The 20,766-nt window shown below is 43.9% G+C and overlaps 1 protein-coding gene across 2 annotated transcripts in view; it reads right to left on the bottom strand.

The window, feature by feature from the left end:
* Nucleotides 1-19,748, bottom strand: part of GPR89B (G protein-coupled receptor 89B) — a 32,113-nt gene extending 12,365 nt beyond the window's left edge. For both annotated transcript variants that reach the window (XM_067546329.1, XM_067546330.1), the window contains exons 1-11: nucleotides 19,626-19,748; nucleotides 16,204-16,263; nucleotides 15,150-15,253; nucleotides 13,585-13,691; nucleotides 11,449-11,550; nucleotides 8,195-8,315; nucleotides 7,806-7,886; nucleotides 3,190-3,299; nucleotides 2,248-2,336; nucleotides 1,443-1,535; nucleotides 978-1,073 (exon numbers count right to left, since the gene is read on the bottom strand). In XM_067546329.1, the coding sequence (XP_067402430.1) occupies nucleotides 978-1,073; nucleotides 1,443-1,535; nucleotides 2,248-2,336; nucleotides 3,190-3,299; nucleotides 7,806-7,886; nucleotides 8,195-8,315; nucleotides 11,449-11,550; nucleotides 13,585-13,691; nucleotides 15,150-15,253; nucleotides 16,204-16,263; nucleotides 19,626-19,667 (1,005 nt within the window). In that variant the 5' untranslated portion in view covers nucleotides 19,668-19,748. The remainder of the gene's footprint in view (nucleotides 1-977; nucleotides 1,074-1,442; nucleotides 1,536-2,247; nucleotides 2,337-3,189; nucleotides 3,300-7,805; nucleotides 7,887-8,194; nucleotides 8,316-11,448; nucleotides 11,551-13,584; nucleotides 13,692-15,149; nucleotides 15,254-16,203; nucleotides 16,264-19,625) is intronic.
* Between the last annotated feature and the right edge of the window lie 1,018 nt (nucleotides 19,749-20,766).

Raw genomic sequence — 20,766 nt, 5'->3', positions numbered from 1 at the left:
ACAGCTACAGACTGGGGACCAACGGGCTAGGCAGCACTTCTGTAGAAAAGGACCTGGGGATTATAGCGGATAAGAAGCTGGATATGAGTCAGCAGTGTGCCCCGGTTGCCAAGAAGGCTAATAGCATTTTGGGCTGCATTAGTCGGAGCATTGCTAGCAGATCGAGGGAAGTGATTAATCCCCTCTATTCGGCAATGGTGAGGCCACATTTGGAGTATTGTGTCCAGTTTTGGGCCCCCCACTACAAAAAGGATATGGACAAGTTGGGAGAGAGTCCACGGAGTGTAACAAAAATGATTAGGGGGCTGGAGCATAAGACTTATGAGGAGAGACTGAGGGAACTAGGTTTGTTTAGTCTGCAAAAGAGAAGAATGAGGGGGGATTTGATAGCAGTCTTTAACTACCTGAAAGGGGGTTCCAGGGAGGATGGAGCTAGGCTGTTCTCAGTGGTAGTAGATGACAGAACAAGGAGAAATCGTCTCAAGTTGCAGTGGGGGAGGTCTAGGTTGGATATTAGGAAAATGTTTTTCACTAGGAGGATGGTGAAGCACTGGAATGGGTTACCTAGGGAGACGGTGGAATCTCCATCTTTAGAGGTTTTTAAGCTGCAGCTTGAAAAAGCCGTGGCTGGGATGATTTAGCTGAGGTTAGTCCTGCTTTGAGCAGGGGGTTGGACTAGATGACCTCCTGAGGTCCCTTCCAACTCTAACATTCTATGATAGGTATGGAGTCAGGGTGTCATAAAAGACACTTGCACGAGTGAGTCATAACTTATGGTGAGAGGAGTGACCATTAAGTTCCGATACTAGTCAGTGTACTAAGAGCAATGTTCAGACTATATTTCTCACCTTAGAGAAATCCAAGCCCCTGCTCAGAGTCCCACCAGTCCCCATCAGCTGCTCCCACAATATCAGTATAGTTAGTAATAGATAAAACAGGAATTACTGATGGAAGTGAGGATTTTAAATAGTTCTCACATCAAACTGGATTCCCAGATAATTTACAGTGATCTCAATTCCTCTTGTGACTGGATCCGTCTTCCCAACTCGATCAAATACGATATTGATGGTTGCCTGCAGGAGAGAGAAGTGTTATCAGTGCAAAGGAACGTGGCATACAGAGCACAACTAAATTTGTGACACAGCAACATCCGTTGCTCTGTTTTTCATCACAGAACAGTCCTAAAGAATTAACTGAGTATACAAAATGCATGAAAACACACAATGCTGTAAGAAACATGGTAATTCCAAATGGATGCCAATTTCATTTAAAGACTAATTTCCAGGAGCAGGAAGCATGAAAGGAAAGTGGATGAATACTCTTAAGGTCCAGGCAAGAATCTGTGTGTAAAGTCTCATTCCCCCTATGTGTCAAACAATCTAAGCGAGGTGTAACCCTCCGTACAAATTGTTTATGGTCAACAATATACAACATTTACGTACCATGAAGATTTTCCAGACACAATAGATGGAGAAAAAGTAACCCAAGAAATTAAAGTATTTCCCCTGGAAAGTTTTGGAGTATTCTATTCTCTCCTGAAAAGGAACAAAAAACCCACACATTTAACATTTCCAGGTTCACATCAAATTCAAATTCACACATTTTAAACTATTACCAGTAAAAGCAGCAATGACTACTTTGTCTTTCTACATTAAGGAATAAACCTCTCAAGTCCATGTGAGACAGAGCAGTAACAATAGCTCTTCTTATAAATGGGGAAACTGAGGCACTGACCAGTTAAGAGCGAAGATGTCACAGCTAATAAAGATCTGGAAAGAGAATCCAGATTGCCAAACTTCCAGTCCTGGCTTCCATTAAATCACCCTTTCATTTTAGCACTGATAAGTGTATTAAAAAAAGAACTATTATAGAACATAAGTACTCGCCACTTCAGTACTTTGTGAGGCCAAGCTGCAAAAGAAAACATTGGTCAGGGCCTTATTAGCAGGGGAAACTGAGCACAGGCCCCTTGGTTATCCTCTCTCCTATCCCAACACAGTTTGGGATTGCCAGCCTTTCTTGAGACCATGTTCCAATGCATATATGAACTGGGAACAACTGCTTGCCATCTGACCCCCAGAACTGAGAAATGGGCTCTCACAATATTGTGTCACAGCTGAGAAATCAGCTACTGTTTTTGTCTTTGCCAGCTGAATGACTTTAAAATTACTTCTACCTATTCTGCTCATCCTCTCCTGGACTATCAATCTGTCCATCAGACATCTGGACTGGCTCTTTGCTCTGTACCTTGGTTGCATGCAGGTCAGCAGTTTCCAGGAAAAGCTGCCGACTCAGCTCTTCCAATGCATCCACTTCCTGCTGGATAAGGGACAGATCTGGCAAACCAGAAGAGTTAAGGGTAGAATCCTGTAGAATTTCCTACCATTTGCTGGAAACAAACAAACCCTGAGGTTCCTCCATTGCTGGGCTCCATGCACAGACACAATCTGAGTTTTAACTGCACCAAAAACTCTCATATGATAGATTCTTCAGCACACTCAATTTTAACAATGCGGGCAGTATGGTCCCTTCAACAGGGTCACACAAATGATCTCTGTATCACAAGCAGAGGAATCCACACTACCAAATGGAACCAAAGTCTCTCCCAAAACTAACTGCTTAGTTTTTATAACATACGTACGCCTTAATCTCCATTAGAACTTCCTTGTTACTTTTACTCCATCATCATCTATAGGCCTTCTACAGGAAGTTATAGACTGGTTACCAAATCATGTAGAGAATCTTCCTCACCATGCATACACTTATGATCCTTTCTGTTGGTTCTAAGTAAGGTTCCCTGTCCCTACCTTGAAGCAGATTGGGGGATTAGAATCCTGAATGCTCAGCATATATAAATTGGCAGAAACTATTGTCTTTTTGTAACTCCCGCTATTTGCCAAGCCCATTCCTACCCCTTCTTGCAGAATTCCTTTCTACCTTGTTCTCATCAACACTCTCCCTACAACAACCTTTACCTGAGCAGATGTCCAATATTTTGTTGTGCTATAATATAAGCTCTTTGGGGCAAAGAGTGTTTCTTACTCTGTGCTTTGTGAAGAGCTGTATGATATATAAATGCTTAACAACTGGCCTCCCTGTCCTTTTTCCTAATTAAATCCCATTTCCACTCAGCAGGGAACTAGCCTCGGGCCCTGCAGACAGGCACTGATTTGTAGAGAGGAAGGATACTTTCACTGCCGGGGGCCGACGTCGTAACACTTTTTATCATTCCCCAGAAGCCAGTGGGTTTGTTGTTCACTTCCCCTTTTTGGAACATGGTCCTGTGAGCCATTGCCATCCTGGAAAGAGAAAAGATTCAAGTTCTCAGAAAAAGATGCTTTCTGCAACAGACATTGTGAAACTTAGTGCAGAGAGACACCCCTACCATTCATGCCACCACCAATCCTGCTCCAAAACACATACATTGCACTCAGTTCAGGAATGGAATCCATTCCTGATCAAACAAACCACAAAGCTATTGAGGATTCAGTAATACAGAATGGATTTCACACTAATTAAAAATATTCAAATGGTCTCAGTCATGTGACTTGTCAGCCATCCATGTCCTCTTCCTGATCATGTGACTCCACGGTTTTCAATCCCAGGGGGCCTTTCAGTGACCATACAACCCAATTCTCCCACACGGAGCACCTCTGTCACTGTACAACAGCATTCTCCCCGGAGCTGAGAGAACTGGACTGAATGCAGCAGTGCTCTGTGGTACACAAGTCATTACAGGGCTGTGTGACAAGCTTTCATAAAACACAATCATGTAAAACCATTACGAGACTGGATGCTTTGGACCAACTGTACAAGACTTCAAGAACTGGTTCAAATACAAAAGCAGCTGCTGTATATTGTCCCCCAGGCTCCCATTTACATCACAACATAATCCCTATAATCACTGCTGACTCCCAGCCTCATTACTTCAACATTTCGCTGCACTGAAATGTGTGAGCCACTTATCCACCCCTAAGCTGAAACCTATTCATAGCATTGTCAATGCAATCTATGATTCCACTGTGTTTACTGGTCCCCTTTTTTGTATCTGCAGCCAACAGAGCCACATTTGGCATCAAGCCCTCTTCAAGGTCATTGATAATTATTTTAAGCAAAAGCACCCCTCCCTCCCAACTCAAAATATTGACCCTTGTGACAACCAGCACAGCACAGAGGAGAAGTTCTCCAATAATGGAGAACCTATAACTATTTAATTCCTCCCTATCATAGAAACATAGGGCTGGAAGAGACCTCGAGAAGTCATCAAGTCCAGCTACCTGTGCTGAGGCAACAGCAAATAAACTTAGACCATCCCTGACTGGTGTTTGTCCAACCTGTTCTTAAAAAGTTCCCATGATGGGAATTCCACAGCCTCTCTTGGAAGCATATTCTAGTGCTTAATTACCCTTATAGTACGAAAGCTTTTCTTACTATCTAACTTAAATCTCCCTTGCTGCACGTTAAGTCCATTCCTTCTTGTCCTCCCTGTCCTGTCTTCTTTATAATAGCCCTCAACATATCTTAGACTTACAGGTCCCCAGCCTGGTCTTCCCTTCTCAAAACTAAACATACCCAGTTTTTTAACCTTTCCTCATAGGTCAGATTTTTTACACCTTTTATCATTTTTGTTGCTCTCCTCTGGACTCTTTCCTATAGTTTGATGCCCAGAACTGGACACAGTCCTCCAGCTGAGGCCTCACCAATGCCAATACAGCAGGACAATGCCTCCCAGTAAAGAACAAGAGGGACATTTTCATCCAAGCTCTCTTCCACCCACCTCTAACTCGTGGTTGGTAAGTACATTTACAATCATACAGCACAGTTCACCCCAATGATGTCCAAATTCTTTAGCATCTAGATGCTGCATTGTGCTGAAGTGAAATGTAACCACTTCTGGGGTAAACTGCAACCAGCACACAACATTCTGCACAACAACATGGGGAGTAAGGGAATATGTGGTCTAGACTACTAAGGCAAATCCCAACACTTAAGAAATGCTAGGGATATTTCATGCCCATACAGAGCAGATAGGAACTCAAATTGTAAGACCTCCTACTGAAGACCATACACAACCTGCATGGAACCCAATGCATCTACTTTGGAAAGAAGGGCTGAGCTCTCCCTATTCAGATTTTAAACTATAGTTTTAGAGAGTCTAGGCAATTCAAACCTGAGGAGCTTTCACCATGCAAGATCTGTCTCTAGATGCATAGCCTTTTGCATGCCTTTGAGGCTGAGGTTCAATTAGTCTTTGCTTGATTGGACCTAAGGACAGCAGAACATTAGAGAACAATTCCTGTGCAAAAAACATAGTGGGAAACCTATTTGCAACACTCTTCTATAGCTGAAAGGGAAGAGGCCATGAATGAGGGTTGGTACGAGGTGGACAGGGTGGTCGGGAGGGTTAGGCCTGGTCTACACTAGAAAGTTTTGCCAGCATAACTTTGTTGGTTATGAGTGTGAAAAAAATATCACATCCTTAACAGACGGTGCTATGCTGGCAAAAGCTCTAGTGTAGATGCAATTAAACCAGCAAAAAAGTACTTTAGCCAGTATAAATTGTTACATCTGGAGAACTGGTACACGCTATGATGACAAAAGGCACTCTTGGTAGTATAAGCTGCATCCGCACTAGTGGGCATTGCTGATATAGCTATATCAACAAAGCCTTTTATGTGCAGACAAAGCCTTACAGAGAGAAGAAATCTCAAGTCCAGTAAATAAACCAACTTTCCATTTCACGTCTAGATTGTTTCACAAGCTTCAGGTGCATCTGGAAACATTGACTTTCCATCAATAATGCTGAAAAGGCAACAATCATGCAGTTAACAGGCCACTAATAGAAATCTAGTGATGACTGCACAGAACAAATCGCCATTTTTCTAATTTCTTTCTCAGTTCTACCGAGTGACACTGCATTCAGATTTACAGAAGTCTGTTGTTTTAAATTCTGCCTTTTATGCACATGTAATCCAATTATGACATACACTCTTCTGTCAGGAAAAACAAACAAAATCATACAGAACTTGAGCACCCAGTATAGTCTTAGTGGATGCTGATGGCAATTTCCATTTTGTATGACAGACTATGGCAGGGGTCGGCAACCTTAACAAAGGGCTGTGCCCAATCTTCCCCCCACCCCTCTCCCAGTGCCTGTGGCAATGTTGGTGGTGGGTCTGCAGCCCCCGTTCCGGCGGCAGTGTCAGCAGCGAGCACAGAGCAGCATGGCTTTGGCACATGTGCCACAGACTGCCGACCTCTGGACTATGGAGTTAAATATCATCTCCAGGCGTTTAATACAGTACAGATGCTGTTTCCTAATGGTTTAGGGATGTCGTTGTATCCAGAAGGCTTTTTGACTGCTGGAAGGTAGGCCTAATCTAGCCAGGTGCAAATCCCAACCATCTATACCTTCACCCTGACAGCAATATGGCAACCAGAGACTAGAGGTTCCAACGTGCTGTACAATGCAGCCACAATACTTGGTTCAAGATGCATCATTGGATGCTAGGTCCCGTAAACTCTGCAGGCCATATTTCTGTATTATGAGGACAGCTACTGACTGTGTTGTAAGACAGTGGGCCAAAATTAAACCACTGGGTTTTGGGTTTGATCAATTCTCTTCCCATTTACTGTCTGTCAAAATATCACTGCAATTATTGACTGAACCTTAGTTCACTGTCTGAAACTGTAGAATTTCTCCTTCCTCTCTTTATAACTTAAATCAGATCTAGCATCTGAAGAGGAGTGTTTAAAGATGCACCAATGTCAACGAGTCAGCCAACAGGGCTTAGTCAACTAAAAATTCTTCTGCAGTGGACATATTATGACATTTATGTACCAGAAGCAATTGCTTGGGGGACTGCTTCCAGTAATTTGCTGTGTGAATTTAGTGCCAGGTTGACAACCTATGAGAGTGAAGTCCTCTGTTGATCTGCAGAATGGATATAGCCAGTTCTACACTACAGACTTCTGACTGCACAGCTACATAAGGCAGGTGTGATGATGTGTGATCCCTGACTGACATAGCTGTGCCAGCAGAAGTCCCTAGTGCAGATGCAATTATATCGCCAAAGCTGTGCTTTTACCAATACAGCTTATTGCGCTGGGGGAAGATGGGGAGGAGGGAAGTGTTAGAATAGCTACACCAGCAAAAATGCAGTTTTGCTAGTATAACTGCATCCACATTAGGAGTGCTTTGCTGTGTAGGATGATAGTACAACCATAACAGTTAAGCACTGCTAGTGTAGACATGATAGCAATATAACCTGCCCCACACTGACCTGCCTACATGCTTCAACCCTGAAGAGGATACACCACACCTAAGGGAGAGAGAGGAACTTACTCTCCGTGCACCAGTTGCTCTTCTGAGATTCCCAACAAGGAAGACAACTGGTTTTATAGGACATGGACATTCATTCATTAGGAAATAGACTGGGAATAACAGATCACTTCACACAGGCCACTTAATTGTCATCGGATGGCAACAAAATTGCTAAAGAAGCTTAATCAGTGCCACTGCAGTGGAAAATGAGATTGTTTAGGATGCAGGTTTGCGATGCAACAAAGCAGATTTTGTTTCAGGCCATGAAATGACTGCTACAATAAAATACAGCACTCTAACCCCATCAGGCCACTTGTTTCACTAGAGCAAGGAATCTTATCTGATACAGTTATGCAACTACTTCACACTCCTTTAATGCAGGCCTGACAGCCAAGATTTTGGCTATTCCAAGAACACCCTATCCCTACAATTTGCAGATGCCATCAGCATTAAAGTATCTTGACTCTTCTGTTCTCCTCACCTTTTCTTCTTGCTGATGATCATGTCTATGGTTTGGAGGAGACGGCGCTCCAGGGCCAGAATATCTGCATCTGTCACATTTCTGCAATAATACACACAACACCCCATTAGCTTTGGTACTTCACTCCAGGAAGGATGTGAACAAGGACAACCATGTGGGACAAACAAATTGGAACTGAACAGACTACGTGAAGAGAGCATACATCAGTGATGGGAGGGGTCCTGGAGTGTAGATGGGACAGCTAGAATCAGCAGGCTTAAGGGGGAAGAGAAAGGAAGGACCAGGACCAAACCTGGTCAGTGACCTAGGGGAACCTGAGAGAGTGCACACAGCAGGAAGGAAAAATCTCAAGGAGTGTACAGAAAACAATTCCAAGAAGTTGTGGTTACCTGAGAAAGTAGGACATGTATGTGTATGGACAGTTGACAGCACCAAATCCAGAGAGGAGAGCCATAAGTGTCACCCCAATCACACCCACTCGGCTGATGAGCTGCTCTATAGACAGGATTCCTGAGAAAGAGATGACAATGTCAGTAAAGGGTTGCTTTTACTGTACTGCTTTACAATGTTGGTGGCCACATGAAAGAAGATAGCACTCATTTAATTGCTTAACCAAACTAATTGCCTTCAGAGTCCAGGTGCTAGAGGTTATTGAAAGTATATGCAGGCAGAGGGTAGGGAGAGGAGGAAGGGAACGGTCTCCCAGTGAAGCATTTCAGGTTTAAAAACAGGACAGGACAGGACAGGACAGGAAATCAAGGCTAAACAGAGCCTGTAGGAGACTGGAATGGGCTGCATATTGTCCTTCTTCTCTAAATCGCTAGCCCAGGAGTGACCAGTCTGTGTCATATGATGGCTGTTTGATGGTCTCAGTTCACTTTCTGGCAGACATCTGTCCATATCACAAAGCCCACGCTCATGACTAGCAGTATATGGCACCAAGGGCATCATTCTCAGCAAAAAGATCAAGAATTGACGTGACTACAGAGATCAAAACTGGCCCCTCATCCATATCAGATCTGACACATGCTTGCAGGGCATGGGGTTGGGGTAGGGTGAAGTTTATGCTGCTGCTGGCTGTGCTATATCCATTTTGTGGATACAGAGATTATTAGAGGTACTATCTGTGACAGATATGGCAATTTCCAGCAATATCCCTGAAAGATCTTATGGCATTACATTTATGTATAATTGTGAGCCAGGATTGTATGTAACTTCTTTATGGGGGAAGATATAGCAATACCTTTGTTATCCACTGTTTATTATGTATGATCTACTCCACGAGGCAGAGCTACCTTAGCTCCTCCAGGAACTAAAACACTGGGTGGTGATTAGGCAAATTCACTCAGATTCTAACATCTCCAGAGAGGTACCACTACCTAGAGAGGCTCTCATATATATTTTCAGACTGGATTCTCCAGAGACCAACAGACCAAAAAAGGGACTTTTGGATAAATAGCCTGAGTTTAAACTGACTCACAGCCTTCTTTCCGATCCAGCAAATGGACAGGATCTTCTGTCCAATCTTCCTGGCAGAGGTTGGAAGGTTTTTGGCATAAGACTCATGGGTGACCCCCAGTAAGCTCTTAACATATGTTTAGGCACTTTTATTGTTTTTTATATATTTTCTCTGTTATGCTTTCACCTTAAAAATACACATGCTTGCTTAGAATGGGCTGTGGGGTAACTTGCAACTGCTGGCAATGACATTGTTCATAGTATTCAAAGAGAGAGAGCAAAGAGCAGACTCTGGCCCTGTTAGGCAGTCTGGTTTGCTGGGGATCTCAGTGTAAGCAAGGAACTGGAAAACCCTGGTCAGGAGAGAGACATGGGTCACCAAGAGAGGTGAGTGCTGAGGAGCCTGTAGCAGGTGCCCTCAAGGGACCACAGAGGGGGAACACAGGTGCAGTTGCCCTGAACTGAGACGCTAGTGTTTTGCATTAGCACTAAATTCACACTAAAACACTTCTTCAATATAATAAAATATGGACAAAGGCTCTGCACTGCAGAGTTGTTACAATGCTAAGTACCAAAATTTGGATTAAGTTTCATTTGTCTTTCCCAACCTTCTATTACCAGCCACAACCATACACCGGGTTTTCATAGAAATCTGGTGCCATGGACTAGTAAACAGCACTCCCCTTTGGGGAATGAGATACAGGGCAGTGGCTACACACAGCACATGCTTATATGATTGCAAAACTGAGGTGGCAGAGAGCCAGGTCGCATTTCATGCTTCAGGGAAGGGAAATAAATGATGAAAACAATGGCAAAAGGCCTTAACAAAAGGGGATTGAGACCACAGAGTCATGTGCAGCCACATGCAGATTTACACAGTTAGAGAACAACAATACATTGGCCTTTCGCCACATATGCTGTTATACAGCAGCAGATAAAACAGATGCCTTTAAAAATGACATGTTCATTCGCTTACATCAATATATCCCACGCTTTTCCTAGCATCCCTCCTCTTGTGATCAGAGGGGAGACATACAAAATGTTCTTTTTATAAAGTCAGACTGGGGGCAAAAAAAGTTTTAGTGGAAAACTAAAGAATATATTAATCATGCTGGTGATACAGCAGAGGGCGCTCTTCTCCTGTAGTCTTAGCCAATGCCTGCATATGGTGCTAAGGGGCACTGTGTGGGTGGAAGTGCTGTCTTTCAGAGTAGATTTAAAAAATTAGGTCCTTGAAATTTGCAGTGGTCAAATGTTCCATGGTACTTTTGCACATAGATTAAGAAGGTGAGCTCCAGTGACCTGCCAAAATTCCAGCTGGGTGGTTACATTCTACCAACCCAAGCTCCTTCTGCAATGGATACACAGCTCCTCAACTGCTGTGCAACATTGCTCTACACTATAAATAGCTGCAGTATTCAATCCCAGAGATGGGTAGATTTCAGTGGGGTGTGAAGTAATCAGACATTCTCTCACAGAGAGAAAAAAATGTTTTGAAATCACAGGTGAAACATCTCAACTCTTAAAGTGGCAGGCCAGCCTGTTAATTTCTCCCTTCTTCTTGAGTCCTTTCAATGCTGGGCTCATCAAATGAGGGAGAATTCATCCAGTAAGCATTTAAGACCTGATTCAGCAGCCACCTCTGTGCACAGAATTCTCACTCATTCAATAGGAGCTGGAGAAAAACATGGCAACAAAAATCAAGTCTCAAGATTTCTGACTATTCAATAATACTGACTATTCAATAATGGGTGTTGCTTTTTCTAAGTTCTCCTCTTCCATGGACTTGCTTTAGCATCCACAAGAAAAGAAACATTTCTCAAAAGAGTACACATGGTGGTCAACTTGGATCACATTTAGGTCTTACATTTTGGGGATTCTCTCCCACAAAATGTGGGCAAAGTATAAGTTCCGCCAGATTCTGCCAGGGCTTCCTGACCTGCTAGACTTCTGCTGTTTCCAGGAAGGAAAGTAATTCAGATGAATCAGGTAGTCCAGCTGTTTGAACCTGTCTTGTGGTGACATTAAAGGTTCATTGGGGTTTCCTGACTTTCAGAGCTTATTCTCAGAAGTAAGTAATCAGCTATGGAATGCAGTTCAGTTCACAGAGCTGCCAAGAGCCAGACGGTGAGATGCTGAAGGACTATCTCTGCAAAGGAGGAGGAGAAAGAAACATAAAACTCACCATGTTTTGGGCTGAGGATAGGAAAGGGATCTCCCAGCTTCCAGAAGAAATACATGAATGTCAACCAAACAACACAAGCAAAGAGCAGCCTTTGTCTATGCACTGAGAAAAGGAACAGAAAAAACAGGCATTATTAGGAAGTTCCTGTGTCTAGGTTTCACTACTAGATGGTCCCAAGACTGTTGCATACAAATGGTCAAAACAGGAGCGATCTGGCACTGCTGTAGCGCTAACAGTATCTAGTACTTTAACCCTTATGAAACTGGGACTCAGTCACCTTGACAGGCACAGTGAAGAGCAGTGTTGACTCTTGGTGAGAGCTCTGGAAAAGGCTGCTCTTCAGGGAGGTATAAGCCACCCTGAAGCTCCCACACACTGGGAGAACACATGCTGCTACATTTCTTAAGGAGATGCAACATGCCTGATCAACTTTTCTAACTTATGCAAGGACGGAGCAGATCTCTGACTTCGCCTTCTGTTAACATTTCCTTCCCCCATTAGCAGGGCTGGGGCCTGTAGTGTGCTATAAGATAAGGGAACAATTCCCGCAATTGAAAGAGCCTGTGAACTGTATTTCGCCCATTTGCTGTATAGGGGACTGGGTTGGAGAACTCTAGCCCTGCTTCTGAATGCACACAGAAGACTGGGCTAGAAAACGTTACATCTGATGGGGTCAGTGTGTGTTCATCTGTGACCCAGGCTTTAGGATTTGTAACTATACATTTTTCCTGAGCTCTGACCAACAGAAATTTTTGTTAATTAAAAATACTATGAATAAAAAACAAGTTCTCCAGCAGGAATTAAGCAATCTTATGATTAAAGACAAATGGGAGGGAACATTAAAATCCATCAATGAAGAATGCAGCTGGGGAATCCAAAACACCACCAGAATTAACAATGCTTCTGGAAGATATTAAAAGGAATACAAAGGACTAATGAGCAGATCAAAGTTCTGAGGATAAAAATCTGCAGGAAAAATGGAAGACACTGGAGACTAACTCGTAAGAACACACAGAGGGAAAGAGTTAATGGGAGCAGTAAAGTCAATTGGGTTGCACAGGGTTATGTCAATACAGAATACTTCCCACTGTCTAAGAACTGACCAGTTTCTAGGGTGGGGAGGAGAGACAGTCATTAGCCACTAGGAGGTGTGACCCAGTCAACACCCATCCCATATGTCCTTTGCCAGAAACCTCTTCATCCCCAATCAGTGCACCCACCTTCCATACTCAAGCTGTAACTACAGAGAGATGGCGAACTTCAGCAGCTAAGGCTGGGAAAGGACTACCATACAAGAGAGTAAGCAGTCGTAGAGCGGTATGTCAGCCAATGAGGAGCCTAGATCCTCATCTGAGGAGGGCTGGGGAGAAGAGCAAGGACTAATTTACTAGGCTTGCCTGTCTCATTTAACTTCCCCCAAAACAAAACAGCCAATGCAAGGTCTGTAAGGGCCAACTGACCTGCAAATGATAAAGCAACAGATTCCAATAATATTACCAATAGGCACCAATCACCTCCAAGAACCAGGAAAGGGAAGAAAACAGGAAGAAAAAAATAAGAAAACTGAGAAAAACTGCATGACCTGTAGGTATCATGCAGAATGTCTCCCAACCTGCTTAGTGGGGGCTCTCAACCTAGAGAGGTATCATAGCTAGAATTTGGTGCTTTAAATTTATCAAAGACTGAAAAACAAGCAAATGCAAGTCAGAGGGCGGAGGGATGGGAAAAAGCTAAAAGAAGGAAAGAAACAGAAAGAAGCATTAAGGGGTAGAAACATGGCTGAAGGGAAGAACTGACATAGCAGTGGCTGATGTTAGGCAAGGAGAAATAAATAATTATAATCAGCTCTCATGTAGTGAGACAAATTACTGAATACTGATATTTTTAATGACCTCTCCCCCTTGTTTAAAATATTAAGGGCCAACAGTTGATTTAATTACTTCCAGAGTGAATAGTCTGTCACACTGGAAGCCCTGAGAACTTTCAGAGATGGGCAAAGAGGAGTTACCCAGTCAGAATGGCCAGATTAGGGGGAAAAGTGAGAGACATCCTTCAGAGAGAAAGCGGCCTGTCCCCCCATTGTGAACCATAATTCTCAGACCTAGCAATCTCACTGCAGTAAATCTGCATACTTACATAGTCGGATGTTGCTTACAACAAAGTAGCCAATGTAAAAAGGCACCATGAAGACTAAGACAAGCAAAATCACACACAGGTTCAGTTTCCAGTGAAAATACCGGGAGCTGAAAAGGAATCAGAAGATTGGTCAAGGCCCGATCATAACGAGAATGAGTCCCCTTAAAGCTGAACACCTCTCACCCCTCTCTTTCAGATTTAGGGCTTGTGGGATGCAGTGGGATTGATTCATGACCTGCTCAATTGATGGGAGATGGGCTCTCCAGTCGACGCTATTAGTCCATCTCCCCAAAAGGAGTAAGACTGCGTTGATGAGAGGGCATTTCCTGTTGACGCAACACCATGAAGACACTGTGGTACGTCAACTAAGTACATCGACAGGAGATATTATATAGCTTGGGTATCTCCCGTCGACTGCCGTCACCAGTGTACACCAGCCCTAAGTTACACAGCTAGATAACATCTGCCTAAACGCAGCACACTAGGACATCCCATACTGGATCTTACTGTAGAACTCACAAATGTGCATGAAAAAGGAATTAGCATACTAGAACAGAGCAATGGGCCATCTAATCAAGTATCCTGTGTACACAGTGGCCAATGCAACTCCATAATGCACCTAAATGAGCAATAAGGCAAAATTTCTTCCAAATTCCAGCCAAGGATCAATTTATGCCCCAAAGCAAGAGAATATGAGAGTCTGTCAATTTTTCCTAGCTAGTGTAATTTACTATGTTCTTATTTATAGTGGTACTCATGTTAAGGTATTTTCCACACTGACACACTGCGTTGGCGCATCCCACAGATTAGTAATACATTGGGAGAAGTAGATTTCAGATTTTCTTTTATCCATTTTAAACATGTTGCCTTTTAATTTCCTTGAATGCACTCTTATTCTTGTATCACGGGAAAAAATAAGTAGGAGCATCCAGCTGGCAGCCTCTACATTCCTCTTTTTCTGTTCCTTTCTTAAGCAGGCCTAATATTTTGAATTATCTTTTTATTTGGACGTCCTCACTCCACGCCTTTAGTCATTTTAGATTAGGAGAGCAGTACTGATTACAAGGTAAGATTGTATCATCTATTTATAGTTCCTGTGGTATCATTCTTACTCTTCAATTAACATAACATCTTATTTGATATTTTCATCACCACCAAGCACTGAGCAAATACTCTCTGTAGCTCTTTATAATTATAGAGCACTTTGCAAACAGTATCTGAATTAATCCTCAAAACACCCCTATGAAGGAAATGGCATAAACAAAATCCTTATTTTATAGATGGAGAAACTGAGGCAGGTAGATAAGTGACTTGTCCTAAGGACCCAGAGCAAGTTGGTAACAGAGACTGGATGGGAACTCAGGAGCTCCTGGCTTCCAGCCTCATGCTCAGTCACATGAACAATCATACTGCTCAAATGTCTTCACTGAAATATTTACAATGTTGCCTATAGCTTTTCCTTGATAGGGAATAATTGACTCAGAATTAGTACCAGAGCAGCTAGAGAAAAAAACAAAAGCCAGGCCTTTATCTAGGAAAGCATGGCTAGTAGACCCCATAATCACCTGCTACTAAGCACTCCCAGGATCTCAAATATGATGAGTTCAAACATGGTGCAGGAGAAGGCGAAGGTCACAGAGAAGACCACCTGCACAACATACTGTCGCACCTGTGATGGAGCAAACAAGCCAGAAATAAGAGTCATTTCCATCCTCACAGGATACTGGCCATGTACATATCAGACAGGAGAAATAAACCATGATGTGCCTCAGCACAAAACAGGGTCTATACTTGAGCTGTCCGGACCTTGCCAAAACAGAGATTAAACTAGCAGTTTGCAAGGAGCCAGAGGGCTACATCCAGTTTGTAAAACATTGAGCTGATTGTAACTACCTTTGTATTTAAGACAGAGGTGCTGTATATAGAGAGACTACATGCTCCAGCATGCAATGCAGTCAAACCACGTGACTCAAGATGGTGCATCTTTTGCTGGGCCCTGCAGTCTCAGCTGGCCCAAACTCTGAATTCTAGACAAAGAAAGCCATGGATCGTATTCCAAACATTTGGCCTGCACTTTGGCCATTCCTAGCCTACATAATACTCTCTCTCATAACCTTCTCATTCTGCTACACAGTCACAATTTTATTCCCCATGAGCTTCTTCCCAACAGTCCAGTCATTCTGTCCTTTTAAACACTTTTCCAAAATTTAAATTCAAGGGACATTATCAACTTAAAAATCAGTCTGTGTGTGAAAATGTTGTACCTATTACTGTTATGAGGAACACCCAAGGTGAGTATAACCAAGAGAGATGAGGAAAATATATATACATTTTCAATTTGTTTACATTTAACAGCACTTTGTATGGTAACTTTCACTATTTCCCCTGCTGTCTGGATGGGTCTTTCAAAATAGCAACAGGAGGAGAAAAACATTCTTTTTTAAAAACAGGAAAATGTAACTGTAAAACGACAAAAATACAGCTGGGGGGAGGAACTATAAGGAAGGGGAAGTATCCCAAACTGCTTTTCACTCATTATTAAATGGATTAGATTTCAAGGAGACAGTTTCACTTTAAGATGTAAAGAGTCAGAGTTTGAATGAAACAGCCCCTCCTCACCTCGTAGTCCTTGAATAGCCGGCGCATGAAGAACAGCCACCCAAATCCAAAGAACAGCACCTGTAAGAGAGAGACCAATCCACAGGTATTGGTTAGAAAGCAACTTGCAAAATATGAAGTCTCAAGTTTCTGGGCAACTCTACATCAGACAAAACAAAGAAAGAACTATAGTGCCTGCTCTTAACACAGTTCCCAAGTATATAGTACCAGAGAGATCCAAAATGACTGTTACTGTGGGGAGAGGAAGAGATTAAAAGTGAGATGAAATGTAACTAAGACACAGAGTACCACTCCTTTACTGCAGACTCAGTAATGCACAACTTTACAATGAGAGGGGGCAGAGGAAGTGGGAAATAGAGGTAAAACAAGCATCTAGGATTTCACAATACATGCCTCTTCTAGGTAAGAGCAGACATTACAGAAGTCTGCTCTTTCTCTAGACTAATGAAGATATAGAATGAATTTTATTTTTGCATAGCAGCCTTATGCTATCTCATAATGCTTTAGACAGAGAGGTTTAAATGAAAGAGAAAAAGTTTAAGGTGACAAGTGACTTAGAGGGAGGGAAAGGGAATTACAGAACTAAGAATAGAACTCTGGAGTGATGACTGCCAATGCCTTGCTCTAGCCACAGGACCACATCTGTCTCCCAGACAGCACAAAGGCATCTGTCTGAAAAACAGGTGGATATAAGTTAAGAGAAGATGAACAAAAAGAATATGGGGGATTCTTTGTTAAAATGTATTTTAAAAAAAATAATTTTGATGTCAGAGATAGGATCAGAAAAGCAGAATGGATGGCAGTGATACATCACCACTTCTGAGAGCATATTAAAAATTGGATAGCATTATGGACCCCTGAGGTTCAGAAAGCAGGGAAGGAATAAAGAAGTAAATAGTAATAAGCAGTAAATGAGCATGTGAGGACAAATTCTGGCTGTGATCCTGAAACAGAAGAATGAGATTTACAGTCAAGGAAGTTCTGGAAATTATGAATCAAGGAAGACCAAACATTTTTGCCTTGAAAGGAAAATTAAAGTGAATTAAGGAGAGTGATTGAGAGCCGTTAGAGAAATAGGAACAAAGAGGACTTCAGTCTTTAACATGATTGATAGCAAAAGGGTAAGAAAAAGGTAAGACTTATTACCATCAGACAGAAGGTTAGGGAGTGAACACCTACAATAATTCCTTATCTACATAAAGTGATTCCAAGATTGAAGCTGGCAAGAACGGCTACAAAAGGGAGCAGAGAAATACAGACTATAAGTACACAGATAATTTTTTACCTAATAGGGGGAGACAATCTGAAGACTTTACAGTCTAATTTAAGTCACCATAAGTGAGTGTGCCAATAATAGAGGGGACAGAAGAGAAGAATAATAGTAATAAATTGACACAATAACATGGACTAATTTAAGTACCCACCTTGATGTTTCTGAAGATGATGTAATGCCTCCATCAGAGATGAAAGAAGTAATTTAAGGAGGTAAGAAATCATATCAGAAAATGAGTGAAAGGGAGACTTGCTCAAGGAGAACAGAGTGATCAACAGTCTTCAAAAGTCACAATGAAGTCAAGCAGGATAAGAAGAAAATGATGTGTCATCAGAGGCAATGCACAAGTCATTACTATGCAGGAGACAGCTTCAGCACTGTGAAATGGTCAAAAACCCGACTGAAAGCAGTCAGGGAAGTTGTATTGAGAGGTAATCAGAGAGGAAAGACGTCACTGTTTTAAGAACCTGGATAGGGAGAAGGGAGGGAGAGATCGGACCACTAGCAAGTGAGATAGACCAAGTGAGTGGGGTTTTTTTCCTCCACAAGGGGATAAAATTGTTTTGGCTATAACAGGGCAATGATCTATTTTACCTGGAATAACAAGGAGAGGACGACAGGAGACAAAGGAGGTTAACAGGGCTCCAAGTGAGAAGATGGCTAGGTCTAAAGTAGAGACTAAATGAAAGATGACTGATGGAAACTAGAGGAAATAAAAGAGATGCAGATGGTCCTGCTTTGCAGGTGGATCAAGGGACAATGATGTGCCTAAGCTCCAACAATTATTGTTAAAAAATACTTTCTAGAAACAGATCTTTATAATCTTTCAAATTTAGAAAGCAAAATTGTAGCAAATTTCTAACTCTAAGCAGGAGGGAGAGGTCATGAGTAACCAGCATCTTGGACAAAGACAGAGCCAAGTAAGCCAGTTCAAGAACAGAAGCCTGAACTTTCTCCATGTGCTCCCACACAGGGCAAATTTGGATTTGTACCAATTATGCTGGGTAATAAGATTTCAGCTCTCCATAATCCGTCACTTTACCTTGCTTGGAATCACAATCCTGAGATTATTTTATTCAGCTGAATATTGTTTTAGGGCATGTCTAAACTGACAGCGGCAAAGTCGCTGCCGCCGTCAGATCAACCTATCTGGATCGATTGAGCGGTCAGTGAAGACACACTCAGTCGATACAGAAGTCGATGGGGTAAAACCACCTCCTCAAGTGGCGTAGTGCTGCGTCGATGGGAACGCGGTTCCCGTCGGCGCAGTGCACTGAAGACGCCGTGCAGAAAGGAAGCACAATAGTCGACGGGGAGTTACACAAGCTACTATGCGTAGCTTGCATAACTCTGGTTGACAGTCGCCGAATCGCCAGGTCAGCGTAGACCAGGCCTTGGTAATTGAAGGATGCTGACTGAGCTAAGAGATTTTATATAATCTTATTCCAGTGTGGATCAGAGCAGCAGAGTTTCAACAAGGGTCACCAACAGGTCCAGGAAGGGTTACAACCACCTTCTCTTTACAGTCACATAGGGGCAAGTCCTGAATTTCTTTTTTCTGCCGCAGCACAGAATCATGGCACGGGAAGGGCTGGGAACCACACAGTTGAGCCAAAGGGGAGGCAGCCTAAGATAGCAGTGAAACCACACTCACACTGGGCCACTGCATACACGGGGAGCCCCTTCAGCCCCCAACCCTGGGGATCTCAGTGAGCCACCCACAGGCAACGTGAGGCATGGCCAGGCTAAGGAACGAATGTGCTGGTCTGGGGGGGTTAAAGCCGGGGACCGGGCAGGATGGAGGAACTTGGTGCTGGCTGGGGCGGGGGGCGCGGCCCCCCCTTCCTGTTTGACTTTCTTCACACAGACGTTACAGAGCTTTGCGCGCGGGGCGGGGCGGGCTGGGCTGGGCTGGGGGCGCCGGTGCAATGTCTCCCCTCGCTCAGGCTATGACGCGTGTTAGTGTCGCAGCGCCGCCCCCACGTCACCGCTAGGCTGGGGATTGGGGGGGGGGGGGGGAACTTCGGCGACCCCGCGTCAAACAGGCCCGGGCCTGAGGGGGTGGGGCCAAGGCAGGGTCGCCCGGAGCCTCCCGTTGCTGCTCCCGCAGGGGAGCCGTGCTTGGGCGGGGGCGGGGAGCGGGCGGTACCTGGGAGGTGACCATGATGCCGGAGTCAATCAGGAAGCTCATGGCGGACGTGGGGGGAGGGGTCGCGCCCCGGCTACCTCCCAGCCCGGGCCACCCCAGCGCGCGCCGCTGCCGCTGGCCGGTCCTCGAAACCGCCTCGCCCCGCCCCCCGCGACACCGCCACCAGCGTGGCGCGGGGCGGGGCCAACGGGAGGGGGAAAGGGCGGTTACGCCGCAGCCAGGGGCGGAGCCAGACCGCAGGAGGCGTAGCCCGGGAGTCTGATGAGAAGGGCGGGGGCTGGAGAAAGGGGCGGGGCCTAAGACCGCTGAAGGCGGGGTGTGGGCCAGAGCAAGGGGGCGGAGTGTTCAACATGGGGGCGTGGCCAATGAAAGGGGGCGAGGCATGATGGGAATTCAGTGTAGACCAGCCTAAGCCCGTGAGCTGGAGGGCATGGGTGCTCTCAGTGAAGGGTGGCCGGAGCTGCGTGGAGGGGTAGGGCCATGGAGCTGCAGGTGTACTGGCCTGGCAAATGCTTGCGTCCATGATCACATGCGTTGCAAGCCAACCAGCCCCTTTTAATGGCCAGTTGCACTGGCTGGAAATCATCCTCTCTTCCTTATTAGAAGAGTTTCATGCTAAGACTTGTTGAACAGTTAGAGGGACAAACTTTGCTCTGAAATCTAAAAGCTTTTGACAAAATCTTGCTCGCTTTAACAGAATATATAAACCTGGCTGCTCACCTAAATATCAGTTGTGCCAGTGTTTGGTCATTTCATAGATGTAGAGCAGAGGGTCTCAACCGCTGCTCTGCAGAGAGTTAGCTGCTCCCTATGGCACAATTTGTCTTTATTTCTAGCTGCTAAACTGCATTAAATAAATTGAAAATACATTAAGCACTTTCCTAATTTCACTTTTTCCATATGAGTAATTGCTTTAATTACCACAGGGATATTATTGGGAATGGGAGGGGACAAGGCCTGTGCTATCATGAATAGGAAGGGCCATGGTTGTCCATGAGTTGTGGTCCCAGCTATATACAAATTGTGCAATGGTTAGGGAAAAACATAGAAATGCCCCCTCTTTACATGGTTTGTGCTCTGTAATTCCATTTTCTATGCCCACAGAGCTTTACATTTCACTATTTTTAAAGTAAACATTTTA

Source organism: Emydura macquarii, unplaced genomic scaffold, assembly GCF_026122565.2.
Source record: "Emydura macquarii macquarii isolate MOO-44397 ecotype Brisbane River unplaced genomic scaffold, CSIRO-AGI_Emac_v2 contig_1119, whole genome shotgun sequence".
Taxonomy (NCBI): Eukaryota; Metazoa; Chordata; order Testudines; family Chelidae; genus Emydura; species Emydura macquarii.
The sequence above is the reverse complement of the archived record's forward strand: the minus strand, read 5'-3'. Positions and strand labels throughout refer to the sequence as shown.